The sequence below is a fragment of the Cutaneotrichosporon oleaginosum genome (assembly GCF_008065305.1).
Source record: "Cutaneotrichosporon oleaginosum strain ATCC 20508 chromosome Unknown ATCC20508_contig03, whole genome shotgun sequence".
Taxonomy (NCBI): domain Eukaryota; kingdom Fungi; phylum Basidiomycota; class Tremellomycetes; order Trichosporonales; family Trichosporonaceae; genus Cutaneotrichosporon; species Cutaneotrichosporon oleaginosum.
In genome coordinates this window covers 1,601,726-1,619,480 of record NW_027072172.1, presented here as the reverse complement: position 1 = coordinate 1,619,480, position 17,755 = coordinate 1,601,726, and the positions used below count along the sequence as shown (strand labels likewise).

Here is a 17,755-nt window from a genome sequence, read left to right as displayed (position 1 = left end):
ACATTCTCTGCTTATGATCCTCATCCTCTGGTCTGGAGCCTGCTCCAGCTGCTCAAGCACTCTCGAGGCCGAGGTAGTCGCCCAGGGCAAGGGCAGGCATGGGACGGCAAAAGTGCCAGTTTCAGGCTCAGCTGCCCTCCCCCTTGGCAGTCATCAGGCCGATTTTTCCTGGGCCACGGCTGAGTGTGCGTCATTCCATTTGGTTCGTAGTCCAATACGACGACCCCATCACATTGTGTTGCTCTGCCAGCATGCCATCGCCCCACCTGCTCTGCTCCTCTAACCCGTCCTCTTGTCAACTGCCCGACTCTTTGTGACCCCCGTCAAGAGCACCGTGCTCACTATCGTTCTTCTCTTCTTTTCCCACTACCTTTGTTTTGCTTCGGCTGCCCTACTCTCCAGCCTCGACCTCTCCCCTCGAATCAACCCACCATGGCTGGCATCGATCCGGCGACCGGAAAGGTCTCCAAGACCACCGTAAGTATCTGGCTCCCTCATCTTGCCATCTCGATCACAGTACCCCACCCTCTACCCCCTCCTGTCGACCCCCTCATGCCCGTGCTGACTACTTCTCAGCTCAACCTCGGCAACCTGCCTCCCCGCAAGCAGTCCGTGGCACCTGTGGTAAGTCGATCTGCTACCCCGATCAACGCGAGCAGCTCGCTCTTGGTCGTGATCACTGGCTCGTTGGCTTACCTCATAGGCCTTCCCGCGTACGCCGACTCGCGTCAACCCAAGTGAGTACGCGGCTTGGCCGTCGCGCTGGACTGTGCTGACCTTTAGACCAGCCTCCTTGGCCCGCGTTCCGTGGCTACCATGAGTACTCGTTCGCCCACGTGAGTTTCTTCTGAGCGAAGGATGTCAGCCACGTAGATCATGCAGATCAGCTCGCACCCTTCTTTCGTAACTGCGGAGGCACCGACCAGAGTATCGGCTGACGCTATCAGGCCGTCATGGGTGTCCGTCTGCCCACGATCCTCGCCAAGGCCATCCAGGATGTCTACCTTACCATGAACGCAGAGTATGAGGAGGAGCGGATCACCGATCTCCTCAAGTGTGTCGAGCGTATGGAGAAGCTCATGGACGACCTCCAGGGCAACGCTAAGCTCCGCACCATCATTGACGATGGTGCCGGTGACGTTGCGCTTTGGAACAAGGTAAGTTTCTCTGAGACGTACATCATGTCTGACGCGCAGGAAATCTCCAAGTACTTCAAGGGCAAGGACTTCATGAACGCGCCGTGGCTCTTTGCCGAGGCATACAAGTACCGTCGTCTCCGCGAGTGCTTCTCGCTCAGCAAGTTCTGGGTGGAGTACGATGTCTTCTTCCGCCAGAAGGTAAGATACGCCCCACAGAGATTGCTGACCGGAAGTGCGACACCTTCAGCCGTTCGGCAACAGCCGTCTTCGAGCTCGCCTCCCGCTTCGCTGAGCCAACAATCCTTGACATGAACCTCACTCCGGAGGAGAAGCGTACCAAGGACAAGCTTGTGTTCCACGAGCTCGCCCAGAGTGAGTAGATGGTCGGTGGCGTGCAAAAGCGTGCACAGGCCACCCGCAATCTGGTTCCCGTCCGTGCTGACGCCAAGTCTGCCTGTGGGGTAACTCGACTGACCTGTCGCTCCTGATTGACATGACTGAGGACGACATTAAGGCGCTCCAGTCGACTGGTGGTGACCACCTCGCTGCTACCGAGAAGAATATTCTTGGCAACGACCTCAAGGTCCTTGGTGACCTCGTCACAGGCATGAGCGGCGGTCGCATCGACTTCATCCTCGACAACGCCGGTTTCGAGCTCTACACTGACCTCGTCTTCGCTGACTGGCTCATTCAGTCGGGCATCTGCCGCGAGGTGCACTTCCACGGCAAGATTCTCCCCTGGTTCGTCAGTGACGTCCGCCGTCAGGACTGGAACTGGATCCTCAACCAGTGTGTCTACGGCCACCTCTTCCAGTCCGAGGACCAGAAGAACGACGTCAGCGAGGACGACATTGCTCACCTCCGGACCCTCGGCATGCGCTGGAAGCAGTTCGAGCAGGAGGGCAAGTTCCAGTACCACCAGCACCCGTTCTGGTGCACGGGCTTCACCTTCTGGCACCTCCACTCGGAGGCCCCTGATCTCTGGGACACGCTCTGCGAGTCGGACCTCGTCATCTTCAAGGGTGACCTCAACCACCGGTACGTGTGACTACAACGAAGCTTCAGAGACAGCACTGACGTTGCAGCAAGCTCACTTACGACTGCCACGCGCCGCCCTCGACGCCGTTCGCGCAGGCCATCGGCCCCCTCGCCAGCGAGCCTGGCGCGCCGCCCATCTGCTCGCTTCGTACCATCAAGTCAGACGTCGTCGTCGGCCTGCCGGAGGGCGTTGCCGAGCGCCTCGACGAGACTGAGACAGAGAACTGGAAGATCTCGGGCAAGTACGCCGTTGTTCTTCTGTCGCCCGGCGACAGGGGAGTCAAGATCTAAATGACACAAAATCACCAAGGGTTAGGACCGAGTGGTAAAGACTCGGTGTCTGCGGGTTCTGTATCATTACGCGTATGCCAAGCAATGTTTCTTCAGCGCCAGACCTGTGCGACGTGTCGATGTGTGATACTGCAATAGCTGCAATGCAGATGGCAAGATTAGGCCCGATGTCGGACGGACAAGCCCGGACAAAGCCGGCTCCGCCTCCACCAACAGGTCCACCCATTATCCACAGACGTGGTTGGGACGTTGTTGCGTCTGCCCTCTCACCATGAACCGCCTTCCTCAGGCATTGAGAGGCCTCTCTTCGAACCGCTGTCATCCCGTACTCCTCTCCTTTCGGCTCTTGAGCACCACAGCCCCTCGGCGCCGGGAGCGTCGACTCCCGGCGACGTTCTATCGCGGCGGAACGTCTAAGGCGCTTTTGATCAAACGCGATGACCTTCCTCCTCACGGCGCGCAACGCGACGCAATTCTCCTCTCCGCAATGGGCAGCCCAGATCCGAACGGGAGGTGAGCGTGGCGTGGCTAGAGACTCCATACCCTACGTCTTGAAGTCACTGACACCAGGCAATTGGACGGCATGGGCGGTGGGTACTCTTCCGTCTCCAAGGTTGCCATCATCGGGAAGTCAGAGCAGGAAGGATGTGATGTCGACTACGAGTTTGCCCAAGTGCTCGTGGAGAAGGCTGGGGTGGACTACGGGAGCAACTGTGGGAACATGCTTGCTGTGAGGCAGTCACAGGCAAGGTATGCTGACGGCAGGCAGTCGGCCCGTTCGCACTGGAGAACGGTCTCGTTGGCCCACACGACTCTGCGGGACTTAGTCTCGTACGGATCTACAACACGAATACGCGGAAAGTCATCCACGCGCGCTTCCCCGTGTACCCTGGAACGAGTGAGGCCAACCTCGAGGGGGATTTTGCCATAGACGGTGTGAGCGGTACGCACGCGCGTATCACTCTCAACTTCCTCAACCCGGAGGGGTCGCGGACAGGAAAGCTCTTCCCAACCGGCAATGTCACCGACACCCTTGAGTTCGGGGAGAGCCTGCAGGCGACACTAATGGACTGCGGTAACCCGTGTGTCTTTGTGTCCGCCGAAGGTTTCGGGATCAAGCCCACGATCCTGCCCGCCGAGTTCTCAACAGATATGCTGAAGAGGCTGGACGCACTCCGCAATGCGGCGGCCGTGAAGATGGGTCTCGTCAAGAGTCTAGAGGAGGCCGCGGCGAAGAAAGCCGTGCCGAAGGTGTGCATCATGTCCTCAAAGGCAACGCATGTGGTGCTCTCCGGCGCGACCGTGACGGAGGAGCAGGTGGACGTTGTCGTGCGGTGTATGAGCTCGGGGGATCCGCACCGCGCGCTGCCAATCACTGCGTCACTGTGCACTGCGGCCGCGGCGCACGTCCCGGGCACGGTCGTGCACTCGATGCTGCGGGGAGAACGGGTATCGGACGGCATCGTCATTGGACATGCGTCGGGCACCATCGCAGTCGATGCGGATGTTGTCAAGGGTGACGATGGGGAGCTGCACGTCCCCACGGCGAGGGTGTTCCGGACTGCGCGCAAGCTGTTTGAGGGAAACGTGTTCTACCGCGCATAGGAAGTGACATGAGTACACTCCGGCCCGCTGGGATTGTGGCGCCGCATGCATGGAGTTTGGAGGCGAACTGCGCCGTGGCCACGGCTCAAAAGAGCGTGAGAGGTGGTCAAGCCTTTGTCTGGACCCACAGCGACGCCACTCTGTGGTCTTGCAGTGCCGTCTTTCCGGGCCCATATCGCTACAGATGCACTCCTTGCAGAGAGGACGATGCAGCTGTCACACATGCCCTCCGCGCATGTCGGCTCCCTCCGAGGTCGCTAGATGACGCGAATCGGACTTGGTCAGCACCGAAGCCAACTCCATCCGTTGGAAAGCTTCGGTCACCTGCAGCGGACTGGGTTGTGCGACCAGTCCGCGGCTGGGAACATCCGCGCGTGATTACAAGCCACATGTCCGACGCCACGCCGGCAGATGTACAACACCGAAGGCCGGCGCCATGCATGTGACGTGCTGTCAAACGTTATGAGCTCATGGTAGGTGGACGAAGTGGCATCTGCCGAGTCTTGGCGACTGCCGGCGGCTTCGTGGCGCGGTCGGAGGGCATGACGGGCTCGTGCCAACACGCGCACAGGGCGGGTAAAGCGCATGTACCGTTGACACCAACATGGCTGACCTGCAATCCGCAACCTGCCCACCTCACATCAGCTTTGCTGACCCAGGTGGCGGTGGCGCAGTCGGCGACTTGATGGCAGATCCGGGAATAGTGTCCGATATATGCTATCTGCAAGAGAGCCAAGAGTGCGAATGGACTTGGCCGACTGATGTGGGCAGAAGAGTGGGGTGGCGCGGTGGGCAGCAGCGCCAGCGTGCCTCGTCCAGTGATCAAGAAGTGCCGCGGTAGACGGTCCTGTCCGGGGCCGCGACCAAGACGACGTTGGGCGCGGGGCGACATGGGGCTCACTTGCGCTCACAGCTTTGGCGAGTCGATGTAGCGGGGATCGGCATTGACATGCTCCGCAATGGATACTTAACTGCACCGTCGCTTGCCCGTGAGCCCCATCATCTCGCCAACATGCGCCAGAGCCAGGAAAAGCCAGAGGTCGAGCACCGCGAGTCGATTGACGACATCGAGAAGGTCGCGCCGGTCGAGGAGCTGCCGCTCGATCCCAAGATGGACCGGCGGGTCAAGTTGAAGATCGACTTCATCCTCATGCCGGTGCTGTGCTTCATCTATGCCCTCAACTATGTGAGTGTGTTTAGGCGGATAGAGAGCGGGCGGATTAGGCTTCTGGTAAGCCTGTGCCGCTTGCTATGTCACCACAACCTCCCGCTCACACCAGCTCGACAAGACGGCGCTCACGTACGCCTCAGTCATGGGCCTGTTTAAGGATACTGGCATCAATGGGACGCAGTACTCGTGGGTGGCGTCCATCTACTGTGCGTGCATTCCTCGGGATGGCGGATCGTATTCAACGACTCTGACTCCAGACTTTGGCTACCTCGTCGGCGCCTACCCTATGGTAATCGGGCTGCAGCGATTCCCGTCAGCCAAGTTCACCGCCATCAACATTGTGATCTGGGGCGTAGCTGTGGCCTGCACGGCGCTGTGTAAGAACTACGCGGGGCTCCTCGGACTTCGCTTCATGCTTGGCGTCTTCGAGGCCGTCATCTACCCGGCGATCGTCATGATCACAGCCGAGTGGTACAAGCCGCGCGAGCAGGGCACACGCACGGGCGTGTGGGGCTCGATGACGGCGTGGGGTTGCATCCTCGGAGGTGCAGTGGCATACGCGCTCGTGGAGCGGCAGACAGCCGGCACGCTCGCCATCCCAGGCTGGGAGATTGTCTTCATCTGGCTCGGGGCCATGACGGTTTTCTGCGGGGTCGTCTTCTTCTTCTTCGTTCCCGACAGCATTGAGAAAGCGTGGTTCCTCGACGCTGAGGAGAAAGCCGTCGCGCATCGCCGCACCCTCGAGAACAAGCAGCACATCGGCGAACGCGAGTGGAAGTGGTACCAGGTGCGCGAGTGCCTGCGCGACCCCCAGTGTTACCTCCTGCTCTTCGTGACGATTTGCTCGAACATCCCCACGGGCGGTTTGACGAACTTCTTCGCCCTTATCGTGCAAGGGCTCGGCTTTACGCCTGCCGAGACCCTCCTCCTAACGATGGGGAACGCGACACTCGGCATCGCCACGATGGTGCTCATGTTCGCAGGCGACAAGGCGCGCTGCCGCTCCCTCGTGTCCGGCCTCGGGCCGCTCATCTCCATCGCAGGCGCCGCGATGCTCTGGGCGCTGCCGGCCGAAAAGAAGATTGCGCGCCTCATCGGCTTCTTCCTGTGTATCTGGAACTCGATCGCGACGTACATCATCACGTCGTTCATCACGACCAACATCGCTGGCCGCACGAAGAAGTCTGTCATGAGTGGCGCGTACCTCGTCGTCTTCTGCGTCGGAAACCTCATCGGCCCGCAGACGTTCAGGGAGAAGTATGCCCCACGTTACGCCCCGGCGCTGATTACGCACATTGCCCTCACGTCGACGAACGTATGCCTCTTCGTTGTGCTCTTCCTCTACTACCGCAGGGAGAATGCGCGGCGCGACCGCGAGCACGGGCCCGTCGTGCCCGTCAAGAAGGACGAGTGGGTCGATCTGACCGATGTGGAGAACGAGACGGGGTTCCGCTACGTGTATTAGGGGTTGAGAGGGGTGAGGGGTGCGAGGGGGGTGGGTTAGGAGCCTGTAATGATGAGTTGGAGCGCGCGGGGTCCGTACAAGGCAGAGAAGTTGTAGAGTACTAGGCGGCGATGATAAGTGGGGCTGCGTGCGTCAGTAGAGGTCAAAGGGGCAATGGTACTGAAGTCGTCGGAGCGCGGTGTATTCGACACGCGTGACTGCAAGATGTAAACGAGTGAGACCGTCAGCGCCTCTCATGTCAGATCTTGAGATGAACGCACACAAGAGCACAAAATCATTCCTGAGCGTGGCCAACATCTGTGGACGTCCGAACACCGATGTCTTATCTCGGACAAGTCTCGGAGCAAATTCCATCAGAGTTTCGTGTATGTCACCTTTGATGAAGCTCGCTTACCCTGTGAATCACGCCATCAACAACCTGCCTGGCGATTTCGTGGTCGCGGACACGCACATCCTCGCACCACGCGGGGCACACGACTTCAAGACTCCCGTAGGACACACTGGCGTGCCGTTGTCGGCTGCATCAACATTATAGGGAGTCAGAAGACTCAGCGATCAGGTCCGGGGGTGTGGCGGTGGCGTATCACGGGGTGTGTATCTCGTCAGATCACCTGTTCACTGGCGGAGCTGATGACGAGCTCACTCTCGCTTGTGCTGGTGCATGCAGCGTGCGGCAACGGCAGCGGCAGCGGCACCCGCCGGCCCCACGCACACGCGCCCACGCGGGCCACGCGGCTGTACCACGGGGCAAATGGCGACGACGATCGTCATTTGTGTTGTAGCCGTCTCCTCTTGCTCTCATGTGTCTCGCGGTTCGCAAGAGCTAGCGCTCGCCGCTGCCGTCGCGCTGTCATTTAGCGTGCCTCTGCATCAGGGCGGCGGGAGAAAGACCAGGCCGTGCCCGGAGATCTGGGAGACGAAAGATGCGGCGAAGCGCCGACAAGATATAGCGAGGGCAGGGATATTATGGCCCAAAGGGGCAAATGTTGGGGATGGCGTCATGCCGCCTGCGCCTGAGTCAGATGTTGGTGTCTTGCTCCAGAGCGCTCTGCCACAGGAGCGCGAGCATGCATCTAGCGAGGGCTGGAGCGGTCGCGGTGCGATTGCAACGGGGCGGGTCACCGATCAATGAAAGAAAGCATAGATAAACGGGCCTGCCTGCGCCGCAGGACGCCCTCTATACCTCCCTCCAACATGACCGACACGGCGAGAACAACCTTCGAGGAGGACAAGGACAAGGGGTGGCACGATGCGCGCTCGGACGTCGCGCCGCACGCGTACGACATCGCGGTGCTCGCGGACGAGAAGGCGACGCTCCCCGTCGGCACGTTCGACCCGGTGTACGAGGCCAAGGCGCGCGTGCTGAACCGCGCGATCCAAGACATCGGGATGGGGTGGTACCAGTGGCAGCTGTTTGTGGTGGTCGGCTTCGGGTGGGCCGCGGACAACATGTGGCCGATTGTGACGTCGCTGATCCGTAAGCCCGCGTCGGGAGTGGACAGAGCTGACCAGTGCCGCCTGTTGCACGCGAGTTCGGCGTCGCGCGCCCCCCGCTCCTCACGCTCGCGCAGAACATCGGCTTGCTCGCCGGGGCGCTGTTCTGGGGCTTTGGATGCGACCTCTTCGGCCGCAAGTGGGGCTTCAACCTCACGCTGGGCATCACCGCTGTTTTCGGCATGATCTCTGCGTCGTCGCCGACGTTTGCGGCCGTCGGCGTCTTTGCAGCCCTTTGGTCGTTTGGCGTTGGCGGAAACCTCCCCGTCGACTCGGCCGTGTTCCTCGAGTTCCTCCCGCCGAACAAGCAGTGGCTGCTTTCCGTCCTGTCGGTCGACTGGGCACTGGCGCAGGTGCTTGCGGCGGGTGTTGCGTGGCCTGTGAGTCGGTTTTTGCACACTCTCGCTCTGCGACCTGCGTCTGGGGCACTCGGCCGGAGGTCGAGTGCCGTGACCAACGCTGACCCCAGCTCATCGGCACCATGACGTGCGCCGCAGACGAGCCATGCACACGCAAAGCGAACATGGGGTGGCGCTACTTTGTGATCACGATGGGTGCCGTCGCACTGCTCATGTTCGTGTGCCGGTTCTTCTTCTTCACGATCTACGAGAGCCCCAAGTACCTGATGGGCAAGGGGCGGGACGAGGACGCGGTGCGGATTGTGCAAGAAGTCGCGCGGCGGAACGGGACGACGTCGAGCCTCACGCTCGACGACCTAAAGGCGTGCGAGCCGGCCGGCTACGAGGCGCAGACGGACGCGCGTGCGGCGCTCAAGCGCAAGCTCGAGAGCTTGAACGGTGCGCATGTGCGCCAGCTCTTCCGCACGCGCAAGCTCGCCTTCTCCACCGCCCTCCTCATCTGCATCTGGGCGTTCATCGGCCTCGCGTACCCGCTCTACAACGCCTTCCTGCCGTACATACAGGAGAACAACCCGCGCCTCAAGTCCGAGATGGCGAGCCAAACGGACACGACGTACACGACGTACCGGAACATGCTGATTATCGCGTCGCTCGGCGTGCCCGGCGCCATCATCGGCGGGCTGCTCACCGAGACGCGCGCGGGCCGCCGCGGCGTCCTCGGCACCGCGACCGCGCTCGTCGGCGTCTTCCTCTTCGCGTCCACCACCGCAAACAAGGTCAACACCCTCCTCGCCTGGAACTGCATGTACAACTTTTTCTCCGTAAGCTTAAGCACCCCACCCCCCCGCCTCGAAGGCTTGCGGCAGCTCACCCTCCCAGTCCGTCATGTATGCCGTCTTGTACGCGTACACGCCCGAGCTCTTCCCCACCGCGTCTCGCGGCACAGGCAATGCGCTCACCGCGAGCGCGAACCGCATCTTCGGCGTCATGGCGCCCATCATCGGCATGTTTGCAGATCTCTCCACACCCGTCCCGGTGTACGTGTCCGGTGCGCTCTTCATCCTCGCGGGATGCCTCGTTTTTATCCTCCCTTACGAGTCGCGCGGCACGGCCGCGCTGTAGATAGACGGAGTGAACGCGACGCAATCAACAGTCCCGCCTCGCCTCGGCTCGCCTCGCGCCCGGCTCTCTGTACTTGTAGTTTTGATTGGAAAATTGCCGGCGGTGTGCGGGATGGTACTGACGTTCTGACTGAATGACTGACGAATGGCGACTTGGCGACGTGGATTAGCCGTGCACATGTGATGCCAAGACTGGACATGCCGTGGTCAGTGTCGACCGACACCTGAAGGCCCAATCTCATAATCACCCGCCCCAGCCTTGGCATTCCTCAAACGTGTCCTCATCGCACCACTCCATACTCTTACACCTGCGTACAGATGCATGGCCTATAGCGTGAGTACGGCCACAAGAGGGTGATGGCAATGGGACGGGTGCTATTGCATGATATCGGCTGAAAGTGTCCGTGCGTGCTACGAAACATCAGACGGGGCGGGGCTTAGATGAGCATAGCCGCCGCGGCGCCGACAAAGACAAGGATGCCTGCGGCAGTGGTGCGCGTCGCGCTCGACGGCTTTGCAGAGCCGCTGGGCGCCGCCGCCGAGCTGGCGGCGGCAGCGCCAGAGCCCGTCATCGTCGAGCCGGGCGAGTTGCCCGAGCCGCTTGAGACGGGACCGCCGACGAGCTGGCCAGAGATGTACTGGTTGAAGTCGGGGTAGGTCTCGTTGGTCTCGACGTAGGGCGTGGTCCAGTTCATGCCCGAGGCAATGGGGACAATGTACTTGAAGTTTTGCTTGATCTGGGCGTACTGGTCGATCATGTGCTGCATCGTCCTGTTGTTCGACTCGTGGTTGAGGACAATGGCGCCGTGCGTGTTGTACTCGCCGTTCTTGGCCTTGTCAAATACCTTCTGGTAGTTGTTCTTGATCGTCTCGGCCGTCACGTTCTGGGTGCCCTCCTGCCAGTCAAACGTGTCGTCCGACCAGAGAATGTTGGTGAGGTTGAGGAAGCCGGCAATGACGCGGATACGGTTGTCAACGTCACCGTAAGGCGGGCGCCAGCACTTGGGGGTGACGCCGGTGACAGCCTTGATCGCCGCACGGGTGTAGTAGAGCTCGGCAAAGGCCTGCTCGTTGGTGAGCGTCGTCATGGCAGAGTGGGACCAGGTGTGAATGCACATCTCATGTCCATCGTCCTTGGCACGCTTGGCCTGGAGGGGCCAGTTCATGACGTTGGAGCCGATGAAGAACATGGTCGCCAATTGCTTGTTCTCGGCCATGAAGTTGTACAGAGCGTTGTGCGAGCAGTTGGGTCCGTCGTCGTAACCAAAGCCCCAGGTGTTGGGCTCGGGAAGCTGGCGAATGTCTGCGGGGATCGTCTGGTCCTTGGGCTGGGTGCAACGCGAGCGGGTCCACCAGCAGTCGGGGTCGGCGGCGTTGTCGTACTGGTAGCCTGAAAAGTCTCCCATGGTGCCAACCTTGATTGAGACATTGCCGACCTTGCTGGCGAGGGTCTGGTTGAGCTCCTGGAAGAGCGCGGCGGCCTCGTCATCACCGGCGACGAGGGTGGCAGGCGCCCAGTTGGGAGGGAAGTCGTTGATGATGGAGGCGACCGGCTCGTAGTTGTACGGCACGCACTGGGCCGCCACGTCTGTGTGTCAGGCATGTCACGCCCCGCAAAATGACTCACCAAGGGTGGCTGGGTCGTATGCGCGCGTGTAGTGGGGGTTGCCCATGCCGTGGTTGCGGGTACCGATGTGGTGGCCGCTGCAGCCGATGGCGCCTGCGGAGACGGACGTGGCCGCGAGGAGGAGGGAGGCGGCGAACATGACGGGGACAGGGGAGGGGTGGGAGGCTAGGGAATGAGAGTGGGGAGGGCTCTTGCGAGTCCGCGTTGGAGAATGAGGAGGCTACGGGTAGCGTGTGAGCGGCGATGGCGCCGAGAAAGAAAGAGAGGACGAGGATGAGAATGAAGAGGATGTGGAGAAGAGAAACGGCTGTCTCGTGCTCGTCGTCGCGCTGCGTGATGGGGGAAGGTGGGTGGTGGGTGCTCAGGGTTCACAACTTGCAAGGGAAAAAGGTGACATGGGATCAGGGGAGGGGGAAGCAAAACACCGGCCACTCCTCGTGCTTTCAGGGTCCAGATGGGAAGCCAAGCACCCTGGAGCGCCGGAGCAAGGGGGAAATCCTGGAGGAGCGCTCAAAATACTCGGGCTTCCTCACTCGCTCACTCGCTCGTCGTCGCCGCCCGTTCGTCGCCGCCATCGCCGATGCCTTGGCTGACGCTATATTTGTATCGTGTGATGCCGCTCCCGCCCTGACATGTGATGCGGAGCCAAGTGGCCAGGTGGCCACATGGCCTTGCCAGGTAGCGAGCAATGCGATGCGATGAATCGCGCGATGAGATCCGGCGACATTCCAACTACAGTACGCCCGCATCCCGCCGGCAGCTAGCGACGGAGACTGCGCATGCACAGCCCCCGGCCTCGGTACGCTCGGTAGCGCGCTCTATTCCGTCCCCCTCTGTTGCTGGCTTATTGGGAGCGGGGTGATCGGAGCTCGATTGTTGAGATGGGCTAGAGCTGGGCTAGAGGAGCGCGGGCCAGGAACCTGCGACGGGCGTCGTGACGCGTCGACGCGCTCGTCGAGTTGATGATTCAATTCACGGCAGTCGCAGCAGAGCAGCGCTGGGCCTCTGGCCTCTGGGTCTACGTATCTACGTGGGCCGTGGGCTGCCAAAGATGGATCCGCCGGTCTTGGCACGCGCGGACGCGCGGACGTGCACTCCGGCTGGCTCCGGCGGGCGATCAGGAGATCACACCATGCCCAGCACTGGCTGTGCGCGCAGCTTATCGGCGGGACGATGCATTCTGTCCTTACGTTTCTCTTCATCCTCTCATGCCTCCCATCCCATCGTCGGCCGCCTACATGTGGACGGCCGTGACCGCGATACGCGATACATGACAGCGAGCAGACCTGCACGGCTGCATCCGCAGCTCCGCAGCGGTCGCGTGCCGCGTCGATCCGCAGCATGTCCCCCGAGTCTCCTGATCCGCAGCTGCGCGCGACACTCTTCTACGCGACCGCGGTGGACAGTGCACTGACTTTTTCCCAACACTCTCTTGCATCTCTTGCATCTCTTGACCTCTTGTGGCCAAGTGAACTGCCAACGACTGACAACTGACGCCTCCCCATCGGCTAGCATATCCAGTCGCATGCTCCGGGTTTCCATCGGGTGCGTGGGCTGCATGGCTGGGCAGTGCAGTGGCCATGGCCGAGCTGTCAACCCGCTCTACCCGGCGAGGCTGTACAATAGAGCACAGCCAGCCTTGGCGACGAAAGAGGCCGTGACCAGTCGCTCCGCCCTTGCTCGCATCTGCCGCTCACGGCCCTCACACCGGAGAGGACCTCGGACCTGCTGACTCCTCGACCGCAGATCCACCCCCACCCCGTACCAAACACATGCATCCATCCTACTATTCTAATGGCCAAGCCGACAACTACAGCCGCATTACCGCGACTCGAGGGAACCCAGGAAATCCGAGAGCTGGAGTCAGCCAAGTCACCTATTGTGTCCGCGACACTCACCCGCAAAGCCCCCGCGCGGATCTGGTCGCCCAGCTGCTGCACATTCGGGTCGGCCATCACGCGGCTCGCCATGTCGCGCACGTTGCGCTCTACGGCCTGCAGCGTCTCGTTGCCCTCGAGGCCCAGCATGCCGTCGCCGCCGCCGCCGCCGCCGCCGCCGTGGTACTCGTCGTCATCGTCCTCCTCGGGCCGGCCAAAGTAGGCGTTGGACGAGATGGCCGTCGCGCCCTGGAACTGCTGCAGGCGCGTCTGCGCCTCGCTCGACGCCGCCGGGTCATACGTCCCGCGCCCAAAGTACATGTCGCTTGAAATCGCCTTTTGCGTCCCGAAGCGGTCGCGCGCAGTGTGGTTTGTGTCCTCCTCCTCAAACACCGCACGCGACGTGCTTGCCGTCTTGGCAGGCGCCGCCGTCGACGCAACTTGTCCGAAACCGAGCTTGACGGGAGCAGGCTTCTCGTCCTTTGCCATACGGGCCGAGCTGAGTGGCGTCGCAGAACGCGAAGAGTTGATACCTGCAGACAGGTTTTTACGCCTCTCCTCCTCCTCGCGCGCCTTGAGCGCCGCGGCCTCCTCCTCCTCCTTCTTCTTGTCGTACCCCAGCCGCTTGATGCGCTCTTCCTCTTCACGCGCCTTGCGCTCTGCCTCCTCAAAGTTGATCGTGCCCGCCTTCTTAGCTCCCAGCTTGGACGCTCCGAGCTTGGACCCGCCGAGCTTCATTGCCTTGGCTCCGGTGCGGTTAGCGCTGACGGTACGCGACGGGTTTGCCCGCAACGAAGCCGAGCTGACAGTGCGTGGGCCAGTCGATGCCGATGCAGAGGTGGTCGCAGGCGAAGGGGTACGGCCGATAGAGGGCGGAGGGGCGGGAGAAGCGGGCTTGCTAGGCCGCGGCGAGGGCGTCGGTGCCGCCTTGTCCCAGTTGTCAAAGAAGTCGTCGTTCGACTCATTGGCAGGCGTCGACGTCGCCGTCTGCATGGGTGTCAGGTCCAGTCCGTCGATGTGGATGCCATCAGGGTGCTGCCTCGCATCCTCGGCAACGCGGCGCGCCAGTTCCTCCTTGTACAACGATGCGGGACGAGACGTGTACCGCGTACGCGCGTCGCTGTTGCCAGGAGGAAGGAGGTTGGAGCCGCCGTGCTTGGTGAAGAAGTCGGCGAGAGACTGGTTGCCGCCAACCTTTAGCGTACGGAGCTGGTTCAGCTGCCACGAGTCGAGGTTGGTCGAGCTGGTGTAAACGAGAGGAGGAGGGAAGGTGAACGAGCATCATCGGCATACTCCACTTGTGGGCGCACGCCGCACTCGCCGTCATCTCGCCGAGACAACACTCACCGAACAAACGAGATGTGCACGCCGAGGTTACGGTGCACACTGGAGCAGTCGAGGCAGAGGTAGATGCCAAAGGTGACGGATGTCCATGTTGGGTTCTTCGCGAGGCAGTCAAAGCAGGTCTGGCATAAGTGGATGTTAGCGGAGCGGCCGCGGGCGGAGCGCACGGCGGAGCAGGAGATGAGGCGCAGCGCAGCCAGCGGGGGTAAAGGGAAGGGTAAGACGAAGTGCGGCGACAATGCTCGGAGAGCGCGCGCGAATCGGGGGTTCATGGACGGAGGAAGGAGAGCGCAAGAGCTGCCTGCACGAGGACGGAGGCACAACCCACCTTGTTGGCGTTCTGCGCCTTGAGGTGCTTGAAGACCGCGACGGTTTGCTTCTTCGTGGGATCCATGATGCGGCGGCCAGCTGTCGGTTTCGGTGGATAGGACGAGATCAACGAGATGAGAGCGCGCGACGTTGGTGGTCGTCGCCGTGCTCAGGCCACGCCGCGGCGCCAGCACGACGCGATACCCCTCAACCTCCACCGGAATATTCGGCGCATTATCTGTGAATTTTCTCCCGTCACGTGTCGTCTTCCCAGCAAGCAGCGTTCACGAGCATGCACAGGCGAAGACACTGACACAACACTGCGATACCTCCTCTCTGTCCTCGCCGCCTCAATCGCGACAACATGAGACAACATGACATGCGCAACAGTATGGCGGGGTACAATGGCCAAGACAGTGCACGGGATGCACAATGGGAGGCGGTGGTGTAGATTGTAGGCGGGGATAAGGGTATGGTTGGATCTAATGAGAGTGTAGTAGTGAGTGTTCACCAGTCTGGAGTGCGCGAGTAGGAGGCGCGGACGGTCTCGTCCTGCGGCCTGAAGCCGAGTACTTCCAGAACGGTACGGCCGTTGCGCTGGCACAGGATCGCGCATTTGTCGTCGCGGAAGCAGACGCGCCACACGGCCTCGCATGGGCTCGTGAGCTCACGAATGAAAGTGCCAGTGTGAATGTCCCACAGCTTGACGCGCCCGTCGTTGCCGCCGCTCACAATGAAGCGGTCGTCAAATTGGAGGCATGTAACGGAGTTGTCGTGCGCACATAGGCGGTGCACACACGAGTAGTCATTCAGGTCGAAGACGATCACGCGCCCATCTGAGCCACCGGTGATCAGTCGGTCACCGCTGAGCTGGAGCTGGCCTACAAGTGACGTGTGCCCCTGCAGAATCGCAAGGCACTCGCCGCTGCCGGCGTCCCAGACGCGCACGGTTGAGTCTAGGGACCCCGAAACCACGCGCTCGCCGTCAAACGCAACAGCGTAGATTTGGTGGTAGTGGCCCCGGAACACCTGAAGGCATTCGCCAGTGTCAATGTCCCAGAGCTAGAGGTTAGCTTCAGGCCTGCAAAGACTAACTCACTCGGCAAGTGTAGTCGTAACTGCCACTAACGACCTGGTTGCCCGCAACTTCGAGGCATCGGACGCTCTGACTGTGCCCTTCAAGCACACGTAGCATACGTCCGCGGTCAATGTCCCATACGCGCAGTGTGTAGTCGCGCGAACCCGAGATAGCAATCGGCCGGCCGTCCAAAACCTTGAGGCATCGGATGGTAGACGAGTGACCCTGCAACGTCCAGACCGGCTCTCCCGTGAGAATGTCCCAGACGCGGACCTCGCGATCGCAACCACCGGACACGACAAGAGTACGCTTTATGCCGCTCCAGCTGGCGGCGGCACCGCACACGTCGCTCGAGTTGAGACGCTTTGTCGCGCGGCTGTTGCTCGGCGAGCGCTCGCTGCCGTTGGACGACGTCGAGCGGTACACGGGGACGGTGTCGGAAGACAGCTCGGCCGACGCTCGCGTGCCAGTGAACGAGGCCCGGCGAACGCTCTCCTGCCGTTTGAGTGGGACCGCGGTGCGGCTGCGAGCGTGCGGGGACACGAGAACCAGAGCCCAAACACCTTGCTCATGCCCCAGCAGAGACTGCACGTAGTGACCGGTGCCAGCGTCAAAGACGTGAATCTTGGAATTGGCCATGCCTATGACAATGTACTCCTCGTTGACGACGAGTGAAGTAACAACAGAGTCGCCCATGGAACAGTGCATGGTGAGGAGGCGCCCGCCGCTGAGCCAGTTGTTCTCGGTAAGGTAGGCGTCACGGAACTTTTCGCGGTAAGAGCGTGCTTGTGGCGCCGAGCGCTTTGGGAGGGAGCGCTTGCCCCAGGCCGCGGCGCTGTTGCGTGGCGGCCTGGCTCCACGCTCGAGTCGGCTCTGGGTGGTGGTTGCGTAGGCAGCGCTGGGCGGCGGCTGAGGTGTATGAGACGCAGACAGCTTGGGACGGAACAATTGACGCGTGTGCATTTCGCGCCATAACCGTTCGTCTTGGAGAAGGTCGTGCCAATACTTGCAAACGCGCATGGCGGAAGCCAGAGTGCGCGGGTCGTCGATGAAGCTGACGCAGTGCAGGGCTAGTTCGACGGGGAGGTCAGTGAGGAAGTCACGTTTAAGGCGGGGTGATATCTTGCTCGAGACGGCAAGGGCCTCGCTGAGCTGCAGCTCGCCAACAAGGGATGAGAGGAAGGCGAAGCGCTCTGTTTGTGGGAGGCCGCGGAACTGTGTCATGAGGGCGGATGCGACTGTGTGTCAGCACGAGCGGGAAGAATGACGCGGGGGATGGGGGAAGTGGGAGTGGGAGTGGGAAGTAGAGGAGGACTTACGCCTCTTGTCGGCGCTCTCAGGCTCATCGTGGTCCTCGCCTCCTAGTTGGGGGGCGAGCGCGGCATAGGCCCAGCGCTCTGTCGGAGTGGGGCTGGGTGCTGGTGTGGGCGGCGAGAGAGCCTGTGCGGGGATATTAACGGGAGCGGCGGCGGTTTGAGAATGAGAGTGTGAATGGGCGTGGGCGTGGGTGTGGGCATGAGGGTGTGCCGGTGGGTGGGACGACGGGGGCGGTGGGTTGCAGGCTGGCGGGTCGCGTGGTGTGACTGGGAGGGAAGCTGAGGCCGATGGGGGTGAGGGGGGACAGGCGGGCGGGGGCCAGCGGCGGAGCATGGTGGAAGGATTGAGGCTGTGGTGGGTGAGAAGGGGAGATGGCGAGCCACCACAAGCACTGATTAATGAGGAGGAGGAGGAGGAGGAGGATAAGAGGATGAGAGGGAGGAGAGTACTGAAGATGGCGAGTGCGGGAGGATTGGTGGTCAGCTCGGGGGGTGCGAGTGGGGCCGTGTGCGAGGGGAGG

The 17,755-nt window shown here is 61.5% G+C and overlaps 7 protein-coding genes across 7 annotated transcripts; 4 read left to right on the top strand and 3 right to left on the bottom strand.

Moving 5' to 3' along the window:
- Positions 1-432: 432 nt before the first annotated feature.
- Positions 433-2,468, top strand: COLE_03848 (uncharacterized protein; the record flags this gene model as incomplete). The annotated part of the gene is made up of 9 exons (XM_018425316.1): positions 433-477; positions 577-624; positions 704-737; positions 784-836; positions 948-1,157; positions 1,197-1,337; positions 1,373-1,511; positions 1,589-2,177; positions 2,225-2,468. The coding sequence occupies 9 exons, from the start codon at positions 433-435 to the stop codon at positions 2,466-2,468; spliced, it is 1,503 nt and encodes a 500-aa protein (XP_018279724.1).
- A 271-nt stretch (positions 2,469-2,739) lies between these two features.
- Positions 2,740-4,073, top strand: COLE_03847 (uncharacterized protein; the record flags this gene model as incomplete). The annotated part of the gene is made up of 3 exons (XM_018426595.2): positions 2,740-2,981; positions 3,039-3,198; positions 3,234-4,073. 3 exons carry the CDS (start codon positions 2,740-2,742, stop codon positions 4,071-4,073), a joined length of 1,242 nt encoding a protein of 413 aa, XP_018279723.1.
- A 1,012-nt stretch (positions 4,074-5,085) lies between these two features.
- Positions 5,086-6,709, top strand: COLE_03846 (uncharacterized protein; the record flags this gene model as incomplete). The annotated part of the gene is made up of 3 exons (XM_018426594.1): positions 5,086-5,259; positions 5,354-5,450; positions 5,502-6,709. The coding sequence occupies 3 exons, from the start codon at positions 5,086-5,088 to the stop codon at positions 6,707-6,709; spliced, it is 1,479 nt and encodes a 492-aa protein (XP_018279722.1).
- Positions 6,710-7,903: 1,194 nt separating this feature from the next.
- COLE_03845 (uncharacterized protein) lies at positions 7,904-9,684 on the top strand (the record flags this gene model as incomplete). Its single annotated transcript, XM_018420320.1, has 4 exons — positions 7,904-8,186; positions 8,222-8,583; positions 8,673-9,383; positions 9,442-9,684. 4 exons carry the CDS (start codon positions 7,904-7,906, stop codon positions 9,682-9,684), a joined length of 1,599 nt encoding a protein of 532 aa, XP_018279721.1.
- Positions 9,685-10,120: 436 nt separating this feature from the next.
- Positions 10,121-11,449, bottom strand: COLE_03844 (uncharacterized protein; the record flags this gene model as incomplete). The annotated part of the gene is made up of 2 exons (XM_018427325.2): positions 10,121-11,271; positions 11,311-11,449. The coding sequence occupies 2 exons, from the start codon at positions 11,447-11,449 to the stop codon at positions 10,121-10,123; spliced, it is 1,290 nt and encodes a 429-aa protein (XP_018279720.1).
- A 1,682-nt stretch (positions 11,450-13,131) lies between these two features.
- On the bottom strand, positions 13,132-14,925 carry COLE_03843 (uncharacterized protein; the record flags this gene model as incomplete). The annotated part of the gene is made up of 4 exons (XM_018422878.2): positions 13,132-13,167; positions 13,209-14,430; positions 14,535-14,653; positions 14,860-14,925. The coding sequence occupies 4 exons, from the start codon at positions 14,923-14,925 to the stop codon at positions 13,132-13,134; spliced, it is 1,443 nt and encodes a 480-aa protein (XP_018279719.1).
- A 422-nt stretch (positions 14,926-15,347) lies between these two features.
- COLE_03842 (uncharacterized protein) lies at positions 15,348-17,568 on the bottom strand (the record flags this gene model as incomplete). The annotated part of the gene is made up of 3 exons (XM_018421308.2): positions 15,348-15,902; positions 15,940-17,156; positions 17,238-17,568. The coding sequence occupies 3 exons, from the start codon at positions 17,566-17,568 to the stop codon at positions 15,348-15,350; spliced, it is 2,103 nt and encodes a 700-aa protein (XP_018279718.1).
- Between the last annotated feature and the right edge of the window lie 187 nt (positions 17,569-17,755).